The 22,962-nt window shown below is 33.4% G+C and overlaps 2 protein-coding genes across 8 annotated transcripts in view; both read left to right on the top strand.

The window, feature by feature from the left end:
* The window catches only part of furina (furin (paired basic amino acid cleaving enzyme) a), a 108,292-nt gene extending 94,924 nt beyond the window's left edge, over positions 1-13,368 (top strand). For all 5 annotated transcript variants that reach the window (XM_051115364.1, XM_051115362.1, XM_051115361.1 and 2 more), the window contains 4 exons: positions 413-592; positions 688-812; positions 3,066-3,179; positions 9,118-13,368. In XM_051115364.1, the coding sequence (XP_050971321.1) occupies positions 413-592; positions 688-812; positions 3,066-3,179; positions 9,118-9,737 (1,039 nt within the window). In that variant the 3' untranslated portion in view covers positions 9,738-13,368. The remainder of the gene's footprint in view (positions 1-412; positions 593-687; positions 813-3,065; positions 3,180-9,117) is intronic.
* A 2,216-nt stretch (positions 13,369-15,584) lies between these two features.
* Positions 15,585-22,962, top strand: part of fes (FES proto-oncogene, tyrosine kinase) — a 28,722-nt gene continuing 21,344 nt past the window's right edge. Inside the window, exons 1-5 of one of the 3 annotated variants that reach the window (XM_051115420.1) lie at positions 15,585-15,810; positions 16,771-16,855; positions 16,939-17,175; positions 17,550-17,723; positions 22,117-22,213. In XM_051115420.1, coding sequence (XP_050971377.1) covers positions 16,951-17,175; positions 17,550-17,723; positions 22,117-22,213 — 496 coding nt within the window. In that variant the 5' untranslated portion in view covers positions 15,585-15,810; positions 16,771-16,855; positions 16,939-16,950. Of the gene's footprint in view, positions 15,841-16,770; positions 16,856-16,938; positions 17,176-17,549; positions 17,724-22,116; positions 22,214-22,962 lie in introns of all 3 variants that reach the window. The other 2 variants (XM_051115419.1, XM_051115421.1) reach the window with 2 other exon arrangements.

The following is a 22,962-nucleotide window of genomic DNA, read 5'->3' as shown; positions in this document are numbered from 1 at the left end:
CACTGTTGCAAAAACAAAATCTATTTCAGTTAAATTCTGTTCTTTTAAACTCTTTTCAAATCAGCATATTAGAATGATTTCTGAAGGATCATGTGACACTGAAGACTGAAGTAATGATGAAAATTCAGCTTTGAATCACAGAAATAAATTACATTTTACAATATATTCAAATAGATAACAGTTGTTTTAAATTGTAATATTATTTCACAATTTTGCTGTTTTTAACATATTTTTCATTAAAATCAAATGAATACAGCCGTAGTAAACATAAGAATCTTCTTTCAAAACAATTAAATTATACAGACCCCAAAGTTTTAAATTATAGTGTAAAATGCATTCATAATTACTTAAGAAGTAGATCTTTTCATTGTGGTTTAACTGTCAGTTCTTAAACACTATTTTCCTCTTTTAGGAATATTGGGAGTCATTTGGTGATCAACAAGAGTGTAGATGCATGTGCTGGGACGGACAATTTTGTGAGCTCATTAGAGCACGCTCAAGCTCGGCTCACCCTGTCCTATAACCGCAGAGGAAATCTGGCCATCTACCTGATCAGCCCGCAGGGCACCCGTTCCACGCTTCTTGCACCCAGGTTAGGCACTGAAAGGGATACATCCACACTCATAATACTACTCAATATAGCCGAATCAATTAAGTGTAACCACTCTCTATATCTTTTGCTCTCAGACCTCACGATTACTCGTCTGAGGGCTTCAATGACTGGGCTTTCATGACCACCCACTCCTGGGATGAGGACCCTCGTGGAGAATGGACATTGGAGATTGAGAACATGTCTGGAACCAGTGACTATGGTAACATTTTGTCTATCCATTTAGCTCATGCAGGAGATACAGGTTCAGATCAAACATATTTGGACCTCCAGTGTACCCTCATCCCATTCCCAAGTCTCTTTCCCAAATTTTTTCCTGACTCTTTTCTAACATCTACCTTTCTACTAATAAAAAATGGCAAAATTACTATTAAAAAGATAATAAAAATGAAATGAAACAAAATTGATCCAATTAAGGCAAAATGAAAAAGGTAATAAAATGCATAATAAAAATAAAATAAAACAAAATTGGTAATAAATATATAAGAAAATAAAATGCGTAATAAAAATAAAATAAAACAGAATTGGTAATAAAACACATTCCAAAATGATTTAATTAAAAATTATTGAAAAGTCGAACACTGATTGTGATACAATAAAAATAAAACAAAATAATAAAAGCGCAAGAAGATCATAAAAGAAATATAAAGATCATAAAAGAGAAGAAAATATGATTCATGACTTGAAAATGATTAAAAAGTCAAACATTAATTGTGATCCAATAAAATAAACAAAATGTAATAAAAACAAAATAAAAAGGCATGAAGAATAGAAAATAATTACACAAAGTGACAAAAAAATAGTAGAAGTCATAAAAGAAATAAAAAATTATAAAAGATAAAAAACCAATCTGTGACTTGAAAATGATTAAAGAGTCCAATATTGATTGTGATCCAATAAAATAAACAGTAATTATAATAAAAAATGAAACAAAATAAAGCACATAAAGAAAATAGAAATAAACCAATATTTAAAAAAATAGAAAGTCATAAAAGTAAAGATCATAAAATAAAAGAGAACATGATTCATAACTTAAAAATTATTTAAAAAGTCAAACGTTAATTGTGATCCAACAAAATAAACAAAAATTATAATAAAAATAAAACAAAATGGAGCACAAAGAATATAGAAATATAATTAATCAAAAAAATGATTAAAAAAAACCCCAGAAAAAGTCATAAAAGAAAATAAAAAGATAATAAAATCAAAGATAAAAGAAAATATAATCTATGACTTGAAAGTGATTAAAAAATAAAACATAAATTGTGATCCAATAAGAAAAAATTATAATAAAAATAAAACTAATTAATAGAACACAAAGAATATAAAAATATAATTAAAAAAAAAATGATTTAAAAAAAACACAGAAAAAGTCATAAAAGAAAATAAAAAGATCATAAAATCAAAAATAAAAGAAAACATAATCCATGACTTGAAAATGATTAAAAAGTCAAACATTAATTGTGATCTAATAAAATAAACAAAAATTGTAATCAAAAAATAAAACAAAATAATAAAAAGGCATGAAGAATAGAAAATAATTATACAAAGTGATAGTGATTTTTTAAAAAAATAGTAAAAGTCATAAAAGAAAATAAAAAATTCTAAAAGATAAAAAACCAATCTGTGACTTGAAAATGATTAAAGAGTCCAATATTGATTGTGATCCAAAAAAACTCTTTTATGTCTCCCAGTGCACTGCTTTGCACTTCACAGAAATGTAGAGTATCTTCTGTCTAAATCCGCTTGATTTGCTCAATCCTGTTTTCTTCCTCTTTTATGTCACAGTCAATTTGTCTTCCTTCACCACACCCTGCAGTAAATCTGATTAATTAAATCAAGCTAAGTAAATCAGAGGACTGAGTTTTCCTTCCTCTCCCACTATCACACTCTCCAGCCGCCCCTCAACACTGTAAATATAAAGGGACTTCCAGCCAAAGCCCATTCATTTGTCCTGCTCAGACACTAACACTACTGCTTTATGTCAGGATTGAATGGACCATTCGTCCAGTGCATTACCTAGTCCATTTCTCTTTGTTGCTTTAAGAATTTACAGTGCTACTGACTTTATTGGACTATAGAGACAAAGTGTCCCATCTATCTAATGCATGTCGAAGCGGTGCGGCACTGCAGTTACTGAACGATGATGACAAGAAGTCTTGTCGAAGGTTTCGTGTGCTGTAACAGGGCACAATGATGATCAGACTTGCATCTTCTGAGGTATTTATTTTAGAGGGCACTAAATGAGCCAGATGTACAGGTGAAAATGTATCTTGTATACAACAGTTGACAACATCTGCTGACTGAATAAATGCGCATACAGAATAATCCAATCTACTGATTGAAATTACAGAATGAACACAGAAAATGATTGATGACTTGCAACTTTTGTCATTTAGTAAGTTTCTTGTATACATGAGTCAGATTGTTGAATCACACTGTCTGTCTGTTTTAGGCACTCTGACTCAGTTCACGCTGGTTCTCTATGGCACAGCTTCTAGTTCCTCCGGCCCTTCAGCAGCAGACTCCAGTCACTGCAAAACATACGACCTCAATCAGAGCTGCACAGGTAAGTGTCAGAGTAAATGATGGTGAAAGTGCGCCCCCTGTCAGCTACTAGCGGCATTTACTAGCTGTCCTCAGTAGCTCTATGCTGTTTTCAGCTGGAGAATTGATACAAAAAATATGCAAAATAGTCTTTTTTTTTTTGAATGAATCATGTCATGTATTGTCGTGCAACAACAGTGAAATGTTGCAGATCATTTAAAATGTTTATCATTGTGTAATTAAACTGGCAATCAAAATCATCAGTATGATTTGTAATGTTTTTTAAAGAAGTTTTTTATGCTTACCAAATCTGCATTTATTTGATCGAAAATACTGGAGAAAAAAATAATATTGTGAAATATTATTATAATGTTAAAATCTAATTTATTTCTGTGATCAAAGCTGAATTTTCAGCATCATTACTCCAGTATTCATTGTCACTTGATCCTTCAGAAATCATTTATTATCAGTACTGGAAACAGTTGTGATGCTTAATATTGTTTTGCAACCTGTGATGCTTTTTTTCATGATTCTTTGATGTGTAAAAAAAAAAAAAAAAAAAAAAAAAAAGCATTTATTTAAAATAGAAATTTATCTGATAATATACACTACTGTTCAAATGTTTAGGGTCAGTAATTTTTTTTTTTTTTTTTTAAGAAATTAATACTTTTTTAAATGAGGATTGATATAAAGTGATAGTAACTTATTTTTTTTAAATATTTAGATTTTGAATAAATGCTGTTTTTCTTTAAAATATTTTTTTTCTAATAATATACATTACTGTTCATGTTTTTTTTTCGGTTCAGTACATTTTTTCTTTATTCTTTATTTTTTTTTAAATAAATTATTACTTGTATTCAACAAGGGTGTACTAAATTGATAAAAAGTGATAGCAAAGTCTTATATTGCTAGAAAAAAAATATATATTTCAAATATATATGCTGTTCTTTTTTTAACATTTTATTCATCAATGAATCCTAAAAAAGTATCACAAGTTCCAAAAAAAATATTGCCAATATAGATTATTCTAATAATAAGTCAGCATATTATTAGAATGATTTCTGAAGGATCATGTGACACTTAAGACTGGAGTAGTGGCTGATGAAAATTCAGCTTTGTTTCACAGGAATAAATTATATTTTAAAGTATATTGAAACAGAAACCATTATTTTATGTTGTAATAACATTTCGCAATATTACTTTTTTCTGTATTTTGTATCAAATAAATGCAGTCTTGATAAAAATAAGTTTACAAGTCTTACTGATCCCAAACTTTTGAAGGGCAGTGTACATGCATATCGTTCTGTTTCACGTGCTATTAGTACAGTAAGTTAGGGTTAAATGCTAAACGCACCCTTTAATTTAGTTTAAAAAAAAAAAACAAGGCTAGTATACATAGTGCCTGTATATAGTCTAGTATGTCCAAAAAAATATAAGCAACATTTTGCATGCACTACCATTCAGACGTTTAGGGTCTGTAGAGTTTTTTTTTTAATACTTTTATTCAACAAGAATGGATTAAATTCATCAAAAGAGACAGTAAAACCTACTATGTTATTCTTAGGAAAATGTAGCATGATTTCCAAAAGCAGCACAACTGGTTTCAACAATGGTAATAATAAAAATAAATGTTTCTTAAGCAGCAAATTAGCATGTTAGAATGGTTTCTAAAGGATCACGTGACTCTAAACAAGACTGAAGTAATGCCAAAAATTCAGCTTTGATCACAGAGATGAATTACATTTTAAAATATATAATTATAGAGAACAGTTGTATTAAATTGTAATAATATTTCACAAAAATGAATTTATGATCAAAGAATTGCAACCTTGAAAGGGAGGGAGCACTTGAAAAGAATCCTTCAACCACAAACTTATTGTTTTACAAAATGTTTTATTTATTAATAACACTGTAAATGTGACCCTGATTATCTCCCCACTAATTGCAAGCTTTAATCTAAAGCTATAAAGCTTGCAGCTGTTTTTATAGGTCCTGTTTGCTTGTTGAGTGTGCTGTGCTGGTCATGTCTTAGCTGTTAAATTGTGTGTTCATAACTCCATCCTGGAATTAGTTCACAGTGCCAGCTGCATTGGCAGCCTTGTTCAAGGCAGCTGTCCAGTTTAGCCTGCGGCCGTGCCCCTCTCTTTGGACACTTGTTGCCAGCTCATTCTTCCCTCCTCACACACACACACACACGCTGACCCTGTCACTACTCTTTCAGCAGCTTTCCTCCTTTCATCAGCTCTTTCCTTTTTCTGTCCTCTGCCTCCTCTCCTGTCCACCTCTGAATGACACCATGCTAAAAGGATTTCATCGCGAATGCCGGAAATACGGTCTTCACCTGTTTTTTGTGTACTGTGATGGGCAGAGGTGTATGTAGTTGATTCCTCTCCATTTCTAAAAAGCCTGTTTACAAAGTGTACACTCTTAAAAATAATAGTGATGCCGCAGAGAACCATTTTTGGTTCTCCAAAGAACCTTTCAGTGATCAGTTCTTAAAATAATTTTTTTTTCTAGTGTGAAGAATGTTTTGGCAATCTAAAGAACCTTTTGTGGAATGGATAGATTCCGTGCGTGTCTTCATGGAACCACGGATTCCAAAAAAGAACTTTTATTTTTAAGAGTGCAGTGCAGCTTGGCATCTTATTTTGGCTGAGAACTGGCCACTTAGACTGGAAGAGACTGTCTGACCGACACATTTATCTGAAATTGTTGATATAACAATAACACACCAGCTTGGACAGAACATTTCATTAAGCGTTCTTCGTGACAGCCTGGGAAGAGGACTTTATTTCCAGGTGGACTGATGCACTCAGACTCAAGGAAGTTGAGTAATGGTAGCCAAACTACTAATTTTCAGCTAGCACTTGGCACTTTTGTGTACAATATGCATCAGGCGGTTAGTGAACAGATGTACGGTGGGCTGGATACGCGGATGTGTCATTTATGTGGATGAGGCTGCATTCAACAAAAATAGCCTGAGGCCAAATTTCTGTCAAAAATGTAAAATAGTTTAAAATACCTAAATGAACTGCTCAATATTTAAATTATTAAAAAATGTGAAAATTACAATACTTTTTTTTTTTTTTTTTTTACAGCAGTGTTTTTTAGTATTATTTGTATAATATTGTTGTATTTATTAATATTTTGAATTATATTTTATTTTTGTATTTTTTATATTTTTTTTATAGTTATTAGTTTTAATTTAAATTTTAGTTTAGCAGTTTTATAATAAGCAATATTTATTCTTTTTGAATTAGTTTGAACTAATTTTTATTTTAAATTGAAGTTGTAGTAATTTTGTAAAAATAATGGTTATTAATAATTAAACAATTAAATAATTAATAATTAAACAAAAATGTTTAAAAAAATTATAAAAAGATTAAAATAAAAGATCTTTAAATAAGATGAAAAGCATAATATTTTACCTGAAACTAATTTAAAAAGTCATACGTTGATTTTGAAATAAGAAAATAAACATAAATTGTGATAGAAATAAAACAAAATAATAAAAAAGGCATACAGTGAAATATAAATATAATTAAAAATGCAAAAAAGCCATAAATAAAATAAAAAGATAATAAAATAAAAGATATTGTATTTTGTACATATAATATTGTAGTGTTTTTTTAATGAGCTTGTACTGATATTTTCATATTTATTTTCAGTTTTGATTTTAAATTGAAGTTGTAGTAATTTTGTAAAAAAAAAAAAAAAAAAAAAAAAAAAAATGGTTATTTATATTTTGAATTGGCTTTCTTTTTATATTTTTAATTTAAGTTTTAGTCATTTGAATAAAAATAAAAGAAAATGAAATAATAATAAAAAATAAAATAAAAACATAATCCATGATTTGAAAATGATTGAAAACATTGATTGTGATGATTAAAAAAGTATAAAAATTATAAACAAATAATAAATGAGTATAAAGAAAATAGAAATATAATTAAACAAAAATGATAAAAAAGAAAATAAAAGATGAAATGCACAATCCATGACATGAAAATTGGAATAAAAAAAGAATACGTTTTTCGCTTTAAATTGAAGTTGTAGTATTTTTTTTTTTTTTTTTTTTAAACGGTTATTAATATTTTAAATTAGCTTTCATTTTTATATTTTCAGTTTTCATTTTAATTTAACTTTTAATAATTTTATTTGCTTTTGTCATTGTATTTTAGTTTTTCTATATAGATTTAATTTATTTGCATTTTTTTGTTTTGTTTTGTGATTTTTTTTTTTTTTTTTTTTTTTTTTTTTTCACTTTAGTACTTGCTTTATTTCAGTTAACAGTCATATTTGTTGTCAATAAGTGCATTGTTTATATCAGCAAAAGCAATTTGCATATAAATGTCAGGTGGGTTGTGTCACCTGCATATGAGTCTCAAAGATTGATCCAAAAGTTCTTAATTTTACTGTCTTCATGTGATGAAGGATTGCATGTTATCCCTAATCTGACCTCTGCAGCTTGAACTCTCTCCAGGTGTTAAGCAGTGTTACCACAGCAGCCCAACCTATTAAAAGGGAATTTGCGCTGAAAAAAAGCCTTTTACTAAATGAGCCTTTGCAGTCATCAGAAGATGCTGACTTGGGTGGTTTAGTAATTATTCCAGAAATACTACTCGCATCAGGCAAATCTGGGTCCTTAAAGAGGTAGCGCATTTGAAAGAACCTGAATTTCCTGGATCGTATTTCTTATTGGCTTGGCAGGCAGCGTTTGAGGTGTAAATAAGCCTAAGCAGTGCAGAGCAATGCAGTGTTTAGCTTCAGTCCTCAGGCGGATTCAGTTACTCTATCACACTTCACACACACAAGCTGCCCAACTCTGCGTCCTATTTAAAGGATGTTACGGGTTCAATACAAATTAAGCTCTAGCAGCAAGCGTTTGTGGCATAATGTTGATTTACCATAAAAGATTTTTTGTTTAAAAAACAAAGCAAAACCACTTAAATAAGACCGTGAAAATACACAGAATCAGGCAATATATATTCAAATAGGTTTTGCACACTGTATTAAGGGTATAGCCACAAAAAGTTTATACATTTATACATGTATAAATACGTGTCTTTGCATATCCAGTCGTTTATCTTCACGGTCTATAAGTCAAGCTTGTTGACTTATAAAAAACATGTTGCTACACTTCTTTTTCCTTTTCTTTTTATCAGCATCAATATTTTTAGGTTAATATTTTTATTCATTTATAGTTATTGTTGTTTTTCACTGTTCAAAAATATGTATTTTTGCTAGTTTGTTAAAAATGGCCCTGTGGTGTAATAAATAAAATTTATTTATTTATTAAGCAATCAACTTTTTTTAGATTTTTTTTTAAAAAAAAAATTTTAAGCATTTTTTTTTTTATTAATGTATGTTTATTTTTTAAAAGTCCTGTTGTGACAAATGAAATCCAAAAAATACAATTAATTTATTTGAATATTCTATGTAGTATCTCAGTTAGTGATGAGGTGAAAAACAGAGTATTATATATATTTAATAAAAAAATTCTTCGTAAAAAATTCTTCGTATTTATTTATTTTTTTTAATTATTCTTTTTTAATTAATGTATATTTATTATAACATTTAAGAAGGCAAGAGTGTGAAGTTAAAAAAAAAATACAGTTAATTTATTTGAATATTCTATCTAGTATCTCAGTTAGGGATGAGGTGATAAACAGATTAAATATTAATAAAATGCTATTTTAAATGGAGTACAGCATGTAACATTGCAAAACATGTCTGCTTCCTGAATGTACTATCAACTGCCCTTCAAAAAAATACAAGCTTTGCATTTCTGCCTTTAAATCCTTAGAAATTCTGGTGTCATGGACATCCATCCAAGTGTAAAATAAAAAATAAAAAAATTCAGGAAGAGTCAAATTGATTTTCTGTGGAAATCAGAAATACAGTTTAGCTCGTATTTAATCCAGAATCATTTCTGAACTGAATTCTGTTTCTTTCTCACGCAGAGTGCAACCCCGGCTTCTACTTGCACGCCCAGGGCTGTGTCAGAGACTGTCCAGCCGGTTTCGTCGCAGGCACCCGTTCCATCACCCCCCTAAACAACGAGGTGATAGACGTCCTCCGTCCCGCCTGCCAGCCCTGCAACCGCGCCTGCCTCACCTGCAGTGGCACGGGCCCTGAGAACTGCCTCTCCTGCCCGCCTCACAGCCATCTGGACGGCGTCACCGGCACCTGTCTGCACCTGAACCAGATCCTGCGGGAATCTCCGGACGGCGGGCTGTATCAGACACAGGGCGATGGCTCATCCGTCAAACTCCATCCAGAGCTCACCTCACACCTGCCTGTGACCGTGGCCGTGCTCAGCTGTGCCTTCATCGTGGCTACGTTCGTGGCTGTGTTCGGCTTCCTGCAGATGCACACACGTAAGTTGAACAAACTGCTCTCGGCCGAAACGGGGCCGGGATCCGGCTTGCTGGTCGGGTTCGGTTTTAACCGCACCGCAGTTGCCTACAAGGGCATCCCGAGTGTTTGGCGGGAGGACGAGGGCAATTCCGAGTCTGAAAACGAGGAATTCGAGATTCGCAATGAGAGGACTGCCTTCATCAAAACACAAAGTGCTCTTTAACCCCTTCTTGCCCACGTTCCTCCCCTCTCTAGCCTCTACTGCACTGTTGTCTCTCTTTTTTTTTTTTTAGTGTTTTCCTTTTGGGGTTCGTCTGAACGGATCTCGCTTTTGAGGGTTTTGGTTTGTTTTTCACACCTGTCGTAGTTATATGAGCCATGATTCACCTGGGGGGTTGACCTTTCGGTGCCTCAACATGGAAAGCTTCCAATCACAAGCGACGGGGACGAACCGATTGCGGGGCTGCCCCAGAATTACAATAAATATGATTATTGTTTTCTCTCTTCCTCTTGCCTAGTGAGATTTTAAGAAACAACATGATTTGCATACGACAAAAACAAAGCTTTTCTTTGAGTGAATGAGTAAGTGTGTGTGTGTGTGTAAACTACGTTTATATGAAGTCGGTCAGTGCTGCAGTGGGTCGGATCCACTGGCTTTGCGCAGGGAGCCTTTTAGAAGAACATATCACTATTTCTACATGGTCTGATGAAAGCAGAGCAGTGTGTTGTGGGTTATACACGTTTGAAGAGCTTACTGCTCCCCCTAGAGCATCTACATTGCTGAATTCATAATTGTTTTATGCACAGTAGGCTGTAAAGGAATAGTTCTCCAAATGATGAAACCTCTGCTCACCCACGTCATTGCAAACCTGCTATAGAGCTATATACATACATATATATATATATATATATATATATATATACATACATATATATACATATGTATATATATGTATGTATATATGTGTATATATATGTATATGTGTATATATGTGTATATATATGTATATATATATATATATGTGTATATATATGTATGTATATATGTGTGTATATATGTGTGTATATATATATGTATATATGTGTGTATATATGTATATGTATATATGTGTGTATATGTGTATATATGTATGTATATATACAGTATATATTTATATGTATATATAAATGTGTGTGTGCATATCTCTATATGTGTGCACGTGTACATATATATCCATAAACGTACATACATTTATATATATATATATATATATATATACACACACACACACACTCACATGTATACACATCTGTGTATTTGTGTATATATGTACATACATACACATACATGCACATACACATGTATATGTATATGTATATACATATATAGTACACATACATGTACATATATATGTACATATACCAAATGATTAATTACATCCAAATAAAAGTTTGTTTACATAACACACACCACACACACACACACACACACACACATATATATATATATATATATATATATATATATATATATATATATATATATATATATTACATACATACAGTATATATTTAAAAAAAAGTATTCACATATATTTACATGTATAAATTTACTTTCATATAATTGATATTATATATATATGTGTGCGTGTGTGTGCATTTATATATACATAATAAATACACACGGTACACATGATGCATATATTATGTGAACAATAACTTGTTACAGTTAATTGTTTTGTTTTGAGTCAAAATCTGGAAAATGCCATTTAGCTGAACATCATTATTTTTGTAATTAATTAATATAATTTGTATATATAAACAAAAACACAGCACTGTAACATATATATTAACTTTTACACTGTGTTCTCAAATCTCAAAAATGTGAGCACAAATGCTAAAATCGAGAATATTTTCACCAAATAGTGACTTCAATGTAAACTTTATACCTCATAAAATTACCATATGTCATCAAAAGACTTATATATAGTAAATATAGTGCGCAAGACCATTTTTATGTTGCTTTTGTTGTCATTTCTGATGCTTGACATCATTTCTCTCTCTTTAATTGATCTGATGATTCTAAAAACTGTCTATTGTTTTTTTGTTTTGTTTTTTTAAGTAAGATTTCATGCAGGTTTGAAATGACACGATTGAATAGGTGAATATGCTGAGTAGTTTCATTTTATTTGTGAGCATTTCTTTGTGAACCGCAGAATCCCTGCGCTCCCGACCGTACCGTACAGAGGAGAAAACTCTGATGTCGGTCAGTTCCTCCGAGCCAGCTCAGCAACATTAAGCTCTTCTCTTTTCTGAATCTGTCCTCCAGTCAAGGTTTCGAAACACTAGAAAAGTTCCCAGTTATAGGCCTATTCTAAAAACACCTGGCTTCCGTATTGTCATATTCATGGGGATCATCCATTCATCATTTATGGATGTTGGAGTAGTTGGGTGTGTTTTTGAAATGAATCAGAAAAAGGGCTGTGATGACCCTCACCCAAAGCAGCTGCCAGATATCACTTGGGTTTTATAGATGATTGGTTATTTTTATCTGCTCAAGTCATCAGGTTATTTTCTTCGCTTATTACGGTTTGCTGTAGTAGCACCCTTGGCCTTGTCAGCTCATCTGCACAAATATAGTGCTGTTGTATTTTTGTCTTTATCTGAATCACACATTCATGATCCACATATGTTGGTCTCATGCAGTATCTTTACAAAATGGCAATGTTATCTATGGAATCTGTGCAATAGAAACCCAGAGTAATGCGATGATGTGCTGATAGTCCGACTTCCTTTGTCGTATCATATCAAAATGAGTGGCGGAGACTGGTGAGCACTATCAGCCTTTCAAAACCATTGTTTCTTAACAAAGGACACAACTTAGGCCAGTTCACAAACTACTTGGACGTTCTTCAGCCTTGCCTTAGTTTAATTTAAACGCTTCGTTATATAATGAATACATCAAGGCTCGCCTTTTTTTAATCTGTGTACTGTTCATCTACACAGTCTGTAAACTAACAGAACATCTTCATTTATGACACCCTACAGTTTCACAGCTGTTAAACAATCATGAGACTTTATGATAATGTCAATTTTTAATGCTTTTGAAATACGTTTATTCATTTCCCTACACTTTTGTTTAGCTAAACTGTAAAAAAACAGCTGTTCTGCCCCCTGCAGTAATGATTTAGTGTTACAGCTGTTTTGGAAAGCCTTAAAGAGCGTGAAGGCATGACCAAAGAGCACAGGATGAAAATCTGCTTGCCTTAGAGCTATAACATGACCTGAAAACACACTTAAAAAAAAAAAAAAAAAAAATACAAATGTAGTTCTTTTTTTTATTGAGGTTAGTTTCAGTTTTGAATTAGATAATTGATTTGGCCATACACCTTCAGAAAAAGCTTTGAGTGGCTATTGAATGACATTTTAGCGGTTGTGGTGTAAACTCATGTCGTGGCAACAGTTTTTACCAAGGCCACATGCAATAGGTTTTCACCCTGATGGTGCGATGATTGCATTGCGCTTTAAGGGCTCGAGTGTTCGTGTGTGTGCTTGTTTGTTTGTTTGTGTGTGTGTGTGTGTGTTCAGGCTCAAGTGAGAACCTTCTGGAAGCATAGGATTATTTTCACCTTTATTTGAAGAGTCAACTGATGCATGTAGATCCCCAAGTAGAAAACACCAATCATTTGTATGACTACCTGAGACGGGACAACTATATAAAAATAAGGCCTATTTTTGTACTATATATGGTGCATTGTCATTTACATGTAATTTAAAGATTATTTTGCTCTTTTTTTTCTTTTTATTTAATTGATGTCAATATGCGAATTATAGATTATACAAAAAAAAAAAAATAAAGATCTATGCAAACTTCAGCATTTTCCTTTGTGAACTTTGTGAACTCTTTGTTGTATTTCCTGTAGGTCAGATGCAATCTTACAGTTTCCAGCCATGCTGAAAGCTTTAGTAGTTTTTTTTTTTTTTTTTTTTTTTTTTGAGATGTTCCTGAAAGGTACATGACACTTTTCGTTTCTGCTTGGAACTGTTTTGCTGAGAAATGTACAGCATCCTGTTGAGGTTAAAGTGTTGCATGCATTGACTTCAAAAGAGAGATCGGACTAGACTACGCTACATAAAGGATATCTGATTGAGAAACGTTGAACCGTTTACTGACTGGTCAGTGTCTCAACCAACTGTTTAAAATGTCACACGAAAGTACTGCAAAAATGAAACTAACAAAATATTTTAGGCACGGCCAGTTTTGCAACAAAAGTGGACTTCCAGACGACTTCCCTCAGTTTGTACAATGTTACATCATAGGTGTAATCCTCAAAAATACATGTTCACTGAAAAATAAATGGTATGAATCATCACAGTCCAAAACGTTGAATCATGATCTTTTATATGCTTTTTACTATGTGAGCATTTTATCTGTAGGCACATATTGTCTGCATAAGCACTAAAAAAAAAAAAAAAAAAAAAAAAGGTTACTTTTTGTAACACAATATCCTGTGGTGACCATGCAACTTGTTAAATGGCCTGTTACAAGTTTACATACACCGTACAGAATCAGCAAAATGTTATGTGAAATATAGGGACGTAAACTTTTGAACGGGTCATTTTTATAAATTCAACTATTGTTTTCTCTTGTGGACTATATGTAAAAAAATTTTATGTTAAGTATCTTATTCAGGTCAGTACTAAATAAACAATAACATGCATTTTGTATGATCCCTCTTATTTTAATAAAATAATCAACTTTTTGCAGATTCTGAAAGGGGTGTAAACTTTTGACCTCAACTGTGTGTGTGTGTGCGTGTACGTGTGCGTGTGTGTTCCGGCTTTTGTGGTTTATGAGGACACAAATGTGTATAATGACATGGGTACTACAACATAAACATGGTTTATGAGGACACTTCCTGTGTCCCCGTAAAACAAAAGGCTTAAAAAACATACTAAACAGTGTTTTATGAAATTAAAAAATTTGCACAGTCTCCTGTGAGGGCTAGGTTTAGGTGTAGGGCGATAGAAAATAGGGTTTGTACAGTATAAAAACCATTATGCCTATGGAGAGTCCCCGTAAACCACAAAAGCAAGAGTGTGTGTGTGTGTATATATATACATATATACATATATACATTTTTGTTTGCACAAGGAGTCTGACAACAGCCAGTGCTCCACACTGATCTAATCTCATCATCATCCAGTCTTCCTGGAATGACATGAAGACACAGAACAAAGTGAAACAGAGTAAATCCAGAAGAACTGTGGCAACGTCTCCAAGATGCTTCAAGAGACCTACCTGCAAAGCTACCTGAAAAATTTTGCGCAAATGCACCTAGGGCAAAAGCTGCTGTAAACGCAAAGAATGGTCGCACCAAATGTTGATTCCATTTAGTTAAAAGAAGGTAATTGATAAAGAAAATCTATTTATGACAGCATCCTCATTTTACAGCATTTTTACACAAGTGCCTAAAACTTGTAACAGTGCTGCAGCTTTGCAGGTAGGTTTCTTGAAGCATCCTGGAGACTTTGTCACAGTTCTTCTGGATTTAGTCTGTCTGAGTTTGTTCTGTTTCTTCATGTCATTTCAGACAGACTGGATGATGATGAGATCAGATCTCTGTGCAGAGCACTCGCTGTTGTCAGACTCCTTGTGCAAACAAAAATCTCACTAGATTATTACGATTAATGGCAAAATGAATGTTTGGAAATGTAATCTGATATTTCCTACTGACACACTACAGCAAAAGACCGACTTGAAAATGAAACTAACAAACTAACTTTTTATATATTATTATATATTTCCTACTGACACACTACAGCAAAAGTATGTAATATATATATATATATATATATATTACATTATATAAAAATTAAGCATATATATATATATATATATATATATATATATATATGCTTGTCTGGTTTAACGTTTGACATGCTTTTAATATTGTTTATAATTAATATTTAGTATTATTAAATGAAATAAATGTATTATAAATCCGAATTTTTATATAAATGTGAATGTACATGTATAAGTAAATTATCCATTATACAAAGGTTCATTATATAATACCTGAGTATATCAGGTGTTGTCTTACATTAGCGGTTTAATCCTGTTGAATGCAGTGAGTCTGCGTCCTGCCTGCCGGACTGTCTTCCTGGTTTCAGCTCTAGAGCCGCTGCTGTCATCACAAGAGCTCGTCTCTCGCGCTGTTTGTCTCACTGTCTCTAGTATTTACAGTTTCGACTCGCTCTTTTCTTCTTATGGCTTTGTTATAATGGAGAATTACGTGCTCCGATCGCCCTGACAGGTACGTTTCGCTGCGCCAGACACATCTGAGGTAAGAATAAACACAATTTCACGTCTCGACAATGAAATGTTCCGAGCCCTGGTGTGACAGTCGATCTATTTAAGAATGTCTGATTGATTTATTTTAGAATATGAGTCATCCTTATAAGAAAATAATGCTGCTGTTGTTGTAACAACAGACTGACACGTTTAATAAACGCTCGGTGACGTCACTACGCCATCTAGTTATGGACGAGTTTTTGTTTTAACCTTTCAACATCTAGTTTATTATTTATTTTGAATCAATGTCTTTATCTAATTTATTAAACAAAATGTAACCGTGTTATATCTGTAATGGTTAATACAGTAGCTACATAAACAAAAACGGACTGTGGGAAAATAATTATTTCATATGGAAAGTAATATGAGCTACTTTTTTGATTTAAGCGCACTAGGTCTTAATGTAAAGTTTTAAATTTTAGATAGATATTTAAGTTCTCATACTCTTTTTGTTTGTGTGAATTTAAAGTAAATGACATGTACCTAATAAGAAGTAATTATATATATATAGCTTATATGTATTTAATATCTAGTTCAGTTCTTAAAAAGTGCAGTGGTTATTAGTTAATTCTGTTTTGGAACAAGAGCACTATTTTGTTTGCTGCTATACACAAAGTAGAACTTATGCTTTGTAAATCATTAACTTTTTTGGCATTTCAAAATATTTCCTTATGACTAAGCTGCCCGCTGGTCTCTGTTAAATAACCTTTCACATTTGATATGCCGTTGAGATGAGGGAAGTGGTCGGTATAGACAACATCCCTTTCTTGTCCTCAATTGCCTGTGAGGAAATGAAAGTTTCTAAAAACTCCCACGTTTAAAGCAATACTTTTTGCGACAAGCACGCAAAAGCCTTCAATGATGTGATGAAATGTGCATTTAAAGCATTTAGAAATGTATAATATTCTTCCTCTTTCTACAGATCTTGGTTTGTGGTGTTTCTTATTGACCTGACCAGCAAGTTTCTTTGACCAGCATACTGCTTCTGACACATACGCACAGTGAAGGTAAGTTCTGGCTGTTAGTTATTATTGTTGACTACATGATAGCTGATAAAGACACATTATTGCACACATTTATTGCGTTGCAGCGTGCTGCAGTTATGGGCTTCGCGGAAGACCTGTGGTGCCCTCAGGGTCACGCCGCCCTCATGAAACTACAAGACTCTGAGTTGCGTTTGATGGAGGTTATGAAGAAATGGATGACGCAAAGGGCCAAGAGCGATCGCGAGTTCTCCGTGCAGCTGCATCAGATGTCAGTCATTGTTGAGAAGCTGGAAGGATCTCAGCCTGGAGGAGGCCTCGACTACATCAGCCAGTTCAATAAGGTTGGAAGTATCTCCTTAGCAAGTCTAAGGTTTCAGAAGGCTTGAATTTGGAATTTCCCATGATTGATTTTAATTTATATTGGGATTTTACTGCATTTAGATGACATTACACTTACGAGCATAGAAAGTACCCTGTCTTTGTTTTGGAAATTACACCTTAATAAACCAAACGCCCTCAGGCTTTCTCTGATATTCTTCTGCTGACGTTCCAACTGTTTACACTCTACGACAATGCTAAAACCATAATTTATCATATGGCATGAACAGGCCTAAAATTGCTTTATTTTTTTACAGTATGCAAATCTCAAACATTTGGAATGCAAATAACCATTTCAATGCCTACGTCCTAAAACTGCATTTTCTCACTCTCACAGTCGTGGAACGTGCTGGTCAGTCAGACAGAGAGTCTCAGTCGTATCATGCGCAAGCATTCGGAGGATCTGATGGTGGGACCTCTCAGCAAACTCACCCTCCTCATTCGGGACAAGCAGCAGCTGAGGAAGACTTACGGGGAACAGTGGAACCTTCTTAACCAGGAGCTGTGCAGGGTCAGCGCCACACGCACATCACTCTCGCAACATTTCGGTTACACATTGCACTCTTAACAATAAAGATTTTTTACTGTCATCTATGGTAAAAGCCGTGAATATAGTAGAAAAACATTCTTTAGATTACAAAATCGCACTAAGAAGGTTATTTGAGGAACCAAAAATTGTTTTCCTTTGGAATCACTGTGAAAAACCCCATTTTGGAACTTTATTTTTAAGAGTGTATCTCAAACTGAAGGTCTTTTGCAACACAGACTTGTTTACCATGAAAATTTACATTAGGAAAGTGTTTTTTATATATATACTACCATTCGAATTGTGATGCAGTAGTAAATAGTCACAATGCTGAGAGCTAGTAATATTAAGTTACACATTAAATGAGGAAATATGTGTGTGAATCATGAAGTATGAATATCTTTGAATTAATTTCCCCAGTTTCCAAAACATGTTTTTATTTGCATATACACCGCTGTTTAGAAGTTTGAGGTTTCGTTTTTGAATATTTATGAAAACAGCTCTTCATGTTTGTCAAGACTGCAATTATCTGATCAAAAAATCTGTCAAAACTTTAATATTATGAAATATTATTACAGTTTAAAATAACTGCTTTCTATTTTAATATATTTTAAACTGTAAATTATTTTTGTAATCAAAGCTGAATTTTCAGCATCATTACTCCCCTAGTGAAAAATATACTAAAATGTATTTAAAATACATTTATTTAATACTAAATATACTGCAAATACATTTACATATTATGTACTTAATAAAAATACCCTGCAATTGTACTTTTAGTATACTAAACTGCTATATTTAAAGTCTGCTGTATTGAAACAACTAAAGATACACTTAAGTAAATTTGATTGTGCTAAAGTGGAACTGTTGCAAGTATTTATTTAATACTACCAATGTAATTGGTACACTTTTAATACTTTATGTACACTTTAAATATTTTGCATTTAAAGACTGATATTATTTAAAGATCATAAAATCCTCATCAATAGTGACATTACAACATATTTTAGGCTTAATATTAAGCAATGTGCATTGTGCAGTAGTACTCCAAATAAAGTTTAATTTCAGCTTTTATATCTTTAAGTCTCGAGCGATATGTCAATGTAGATGTTAATAGACTTGAACTATACTTAGTACAAAATAAATGCATTTTAATATATTGCTTTTTTACTAGGGTCGTCTTTACAGCATCTCATAATCCTTCAGAATTTATTCTAATAATGCGGATTTGCTGTCCAAGAAGCATTTTGTGCTTCTTAATATTTTTGAGGAAACAGTGACAAACAGATAATTTTTGATTAATAGAAAGTCCAAAGTTAAAGGATTAGTTCACTTCCAGAACAAAAACTTACAGATAATGTACTCACCCTACTGTCATCCAAGATGCCTTTCTTTCTTCAGTCCTAAAGAAATTATGTTTTTTTGAGGAAAACATTTCAGGAATTATCTCCATATAGTGGACTTCAGTGGTGCCCGCAAGTTTGAACATCCAACATGCAGTTTAAATGCAGCTTCAAAAGGCTCTAAACCAGCACTTCTCAAAGTCCGGACTCCGGTCCGGATCCGGACCCGGAGGGAATTCAATCCGGACCCGCCACCATTTCGTATTTCAACAGCAGTAATTTAAGGGATTAAAAGTCTGGATTTCCTACTTTGATAAACGCATGTCAGAATCATTTGTTTAGTGTTTTATGTCTTTTTTGAAGATGGTCCGAGATTAAAGCGAAGGCGAGATTTAAAGTTTTCCTCCGTGATTCAGTTGCCATGACATCCAGTGGGTGTATACTTTTGACGTAATCGGGCGCGAGCCGCGAAACGCGACACTTCACCGCAGTAAGCGTTTGAATGGGTGTGGAGGATGTCATTGTCCAGGACAAGAAAAGTTGACGAAGAAAATAGAGTTTTCAAAGATGATTGGACAGAGAGGTATGCGTTCATTTTGCCCCAATCCAGCACGAAGCCATTCTGTTTGATTTGTAACGAGACAGTTCGAGTTGTGAAGAGTGGAAATGTCAAACGGCATTATGAAACAAAACACGGTCATTATGAACGGCAATATCCACAAAATACAGAGGTACGGACAGCAAAACTTCGACAGCTAAAGTCTTCATATGAATCCACAAATAAGTTGCTTGTGAGAGCTGTGACACAGCAAGAGAGAGCTACAGAAGCATCTTTCCGAGTAGCCTGGGTACTAGGCAAAAACAAGAAGCCATTCACTGATGCAGAGGTAGTTAAGGAGTGTTTAGTGGAGATAGCAGATGCTTTGTTTGAGGGAAAGGAGAGACAGGAGATGTCAGAGAAATTAAAGAAAATTCCACTGTTCAATGACACTTCAACTAGGAGGACAGAGGTACTTGCCGATGACTTACTAAAGCAGTTAACTGATGATATCAAAGATGCACCCTGCCTTTCACTTGCGGTGGATGCGGAACTCACACCGCAGCAGCTTGACTAATGAACATTTAGGCCAGTGTCTCCGTCTAGCAACCACACCTTTTGTGCCACGGTTTCGGCAGCTGATGGGAGACAGACAGTGCCATTTCTCACATTAGACTGCTCTGTATTTTGCACCATGTTACTTTTGTGGTGTTTTGTTAAGAAAAATCCAGACACTTTAATTATTTTGCCACTTTTGCACTTGTTATTCATGTATTTTGAATGCAAAAGGCACCTTATTTTTTGATTTGTTATACATGTTTATTAAAAACAAGTTTTGTAATTACCAATAGTTCCGGACCTTTGTCATTGATGAAAATTCAGATTTGGACCTTTGAATGTAGACTTTGAGAAGCCCTGCTCTAAACAATCCCAGCCAAAGAATAAGGGTTTTATCTAGTGAAACGATACGTCATTTTCTAAAAAAAAAAAAAAAATATATATATATATATATATATATATATACTTTTCAACCTCAAATGCTCGTCTTGTGTAGCTCCGCCATGCGCATGCATACTCTGTGTAATTCGGGTCAATACAGTTAGGATATGTTGAAAACTCCAATATAATTTTCTCCTCCAACTTTAAAATCGTCCTGCATCACTGCAGAAGTACCGACCCAATGTTTATAAAGTAAAAATGCAAAGGAGGTCTAAAGCCCTTTACAAAAAAATGTAAAAGTTTTTCAACCTACCCTAACTGCATTGACCCAGATTACACAGAGTACGCATGCTCATGGGAGAGTTATACAAGATGAGCATTTGAGGTTAAAAAGTGTCAGAATTTAGATTTTTTTTTTTTTTTTTTTTTTTTTTTTTTTTGGAAATGACAGATCGTTTGGCTAGATAAGACCCTTGTTCCTCATCTGGGATCATTAAGAGCCTTTTGAGGTTGCATTTAAACTGCATTTTGGACGTTCAAACTCACAGGCACCATTGAAGTTCACTATATGGAGATAATTCCTGAAATGTTTAACTCAAAAAACATAATTCCTTTATGACTGAAGAAAGAAAGACATGAACATCTTGGATGACAATGGGGTGAGTACATTATCTACAAATTTTTGTTCTGGACGTGAACTAATCCGTCAAAAAAAACAGTATTTATTCGAAATAGAAATCTACAACCTAATATTTTTCACATATAGGCATTATTCACATTTTATTCACATTAGAACATCTATAATTATCTTATATTTGGTTTTGTGTATGCATTTAGATGATAGGTACCATCTAATATTAAATAGAGGAAGTGTAAGCGGTGAACCATCAAGCATCTCTACTTTTGTGCCTAATTTTTTTGTTTAATAAACATAGCAGTGGTTTTCGCATTGCCGCTTTCTGCTGAAGCTTACTTTTGGTTTAATCTCTTTGAGTTTATGAAGTTATAACTGAAGCATAAGTTGCCAGTTGATCTTCAGTTGGTTTCTGTGAATGCAAACAAACACTAACAAACACCAGGAAGTAGAAGATTCATATCGGCTCTATCAACAACAAAACCCTTCATAGTAAAAGATGCAGTTGAAACTTGCAGTTTGCTTCAGGAACAAGACATTAAGTGGCAACCCAATGTGATAATTATATTTCACAGTCAGTAGTTTTGTCAGGCAGCCTGTCAATGTTGGTAGCTTGTGTTTTTGTCTTCTTCTATTCAGTAATGTATGAATTTGCACCAAAATGCACTAGTTTGATTGAATGCACGACCTGCATTTACAGATATAGGAAGTTACTACTGCAACAAATAATTTCCATTACTGATGTTTTGTCTGGAGGCTTTTATTAGCTAAATATCTCACATATTCAACTGCATATCTAAAGCAGAACTGATTGTCGGTAATGAATTTTTACTCCTTGTCGATTCTTGTACATGATACATGTGACTCGTTTTGATGAACCAACCTGGATTTTGATTGGTTGCTTGTCCTGTTGTGGAAGGTTAGGTCGCCCAAACCGAGCTGGACCGGCTCAAGTCTAGTTACAGACAGCTTGCACGGGATGCGACCCAGGCTAAAAGAAAATTCCAGGAAGCAAGCAAAGGTAAGATGCCTAGCTGCTGCCTAGTTCTCTAAAAAGCTTGGCCGCTTTTCTTTCGTTTTGACTGTGAATTGTGTACTTTGTGCTGAACAGATACACATACAATAAGAAGAACTGTTTAATGTTAAACACTGAACGGTGTAATGACATTATGTGTAAACAAGGCATTTGACTACTTGGCCAAGACAAGTGTTTCTGTGTCACAAAGATGTAACAAAGTTTCCTCTTACAGAGGAAACAAGAGAAACTAAATGTGGTTTCTCCAGTGACCATAGTGCGAATGCTCAGCAGAGCTCTTTTTGCAGCTGTTAGATGGGCCGAAGTGAATACTACAGTAAATATAATATTCATATGTAGACAACAGATATGAAAAGTAAATTACAGAGTGCATATTTGAACTGTGAAAAGCGTTACTAACATGAGCTTCATTGTCCTGCAGTTGATGAGTACAATTTTAGCACATTTTGATAAGATAAGCAAAGTGTTTTACAGCCTTTATAGTGCTTAGCAGATGTATGGGAGTGGTTTGGTGGCTTGCGGATTTAAATTTAAATGAGCAAATATAGCATTTGAGAACTGCACTACTATTCAAAACTTTTGGGGTCAGTGAGATGACTCTTATGCTCACCGGGGCTGCGTTTGTTTAAAATAGCTGTTTTGTATTTTTATATTTTTTAAGACACATTTATTATTAGTAGTAGTAGTATTATGAATAATGTTGAAAACAGTTGTCTGATGAATAGAAAATTCAA

This window comes from Labeo rohita, chromosome 7 (genome assembly GCF_022985175.1).
Source record: "Labeo rohita strain BAU-BD-2019 chromosome 7, IGBB_LRoh.1.0, whole genome shotgun sequence".
NCBI lineage: Eukaryota > Metazoa > Chordata > Actinopteri > Cypriniformes > Cyprinidae > Labeo > Labeo rohita.
The sequence above is the reverse complement of the archived record's forward strand: the minus strand, read 5'-3'. Positions and strand labels throughout refer to the sequence as shown.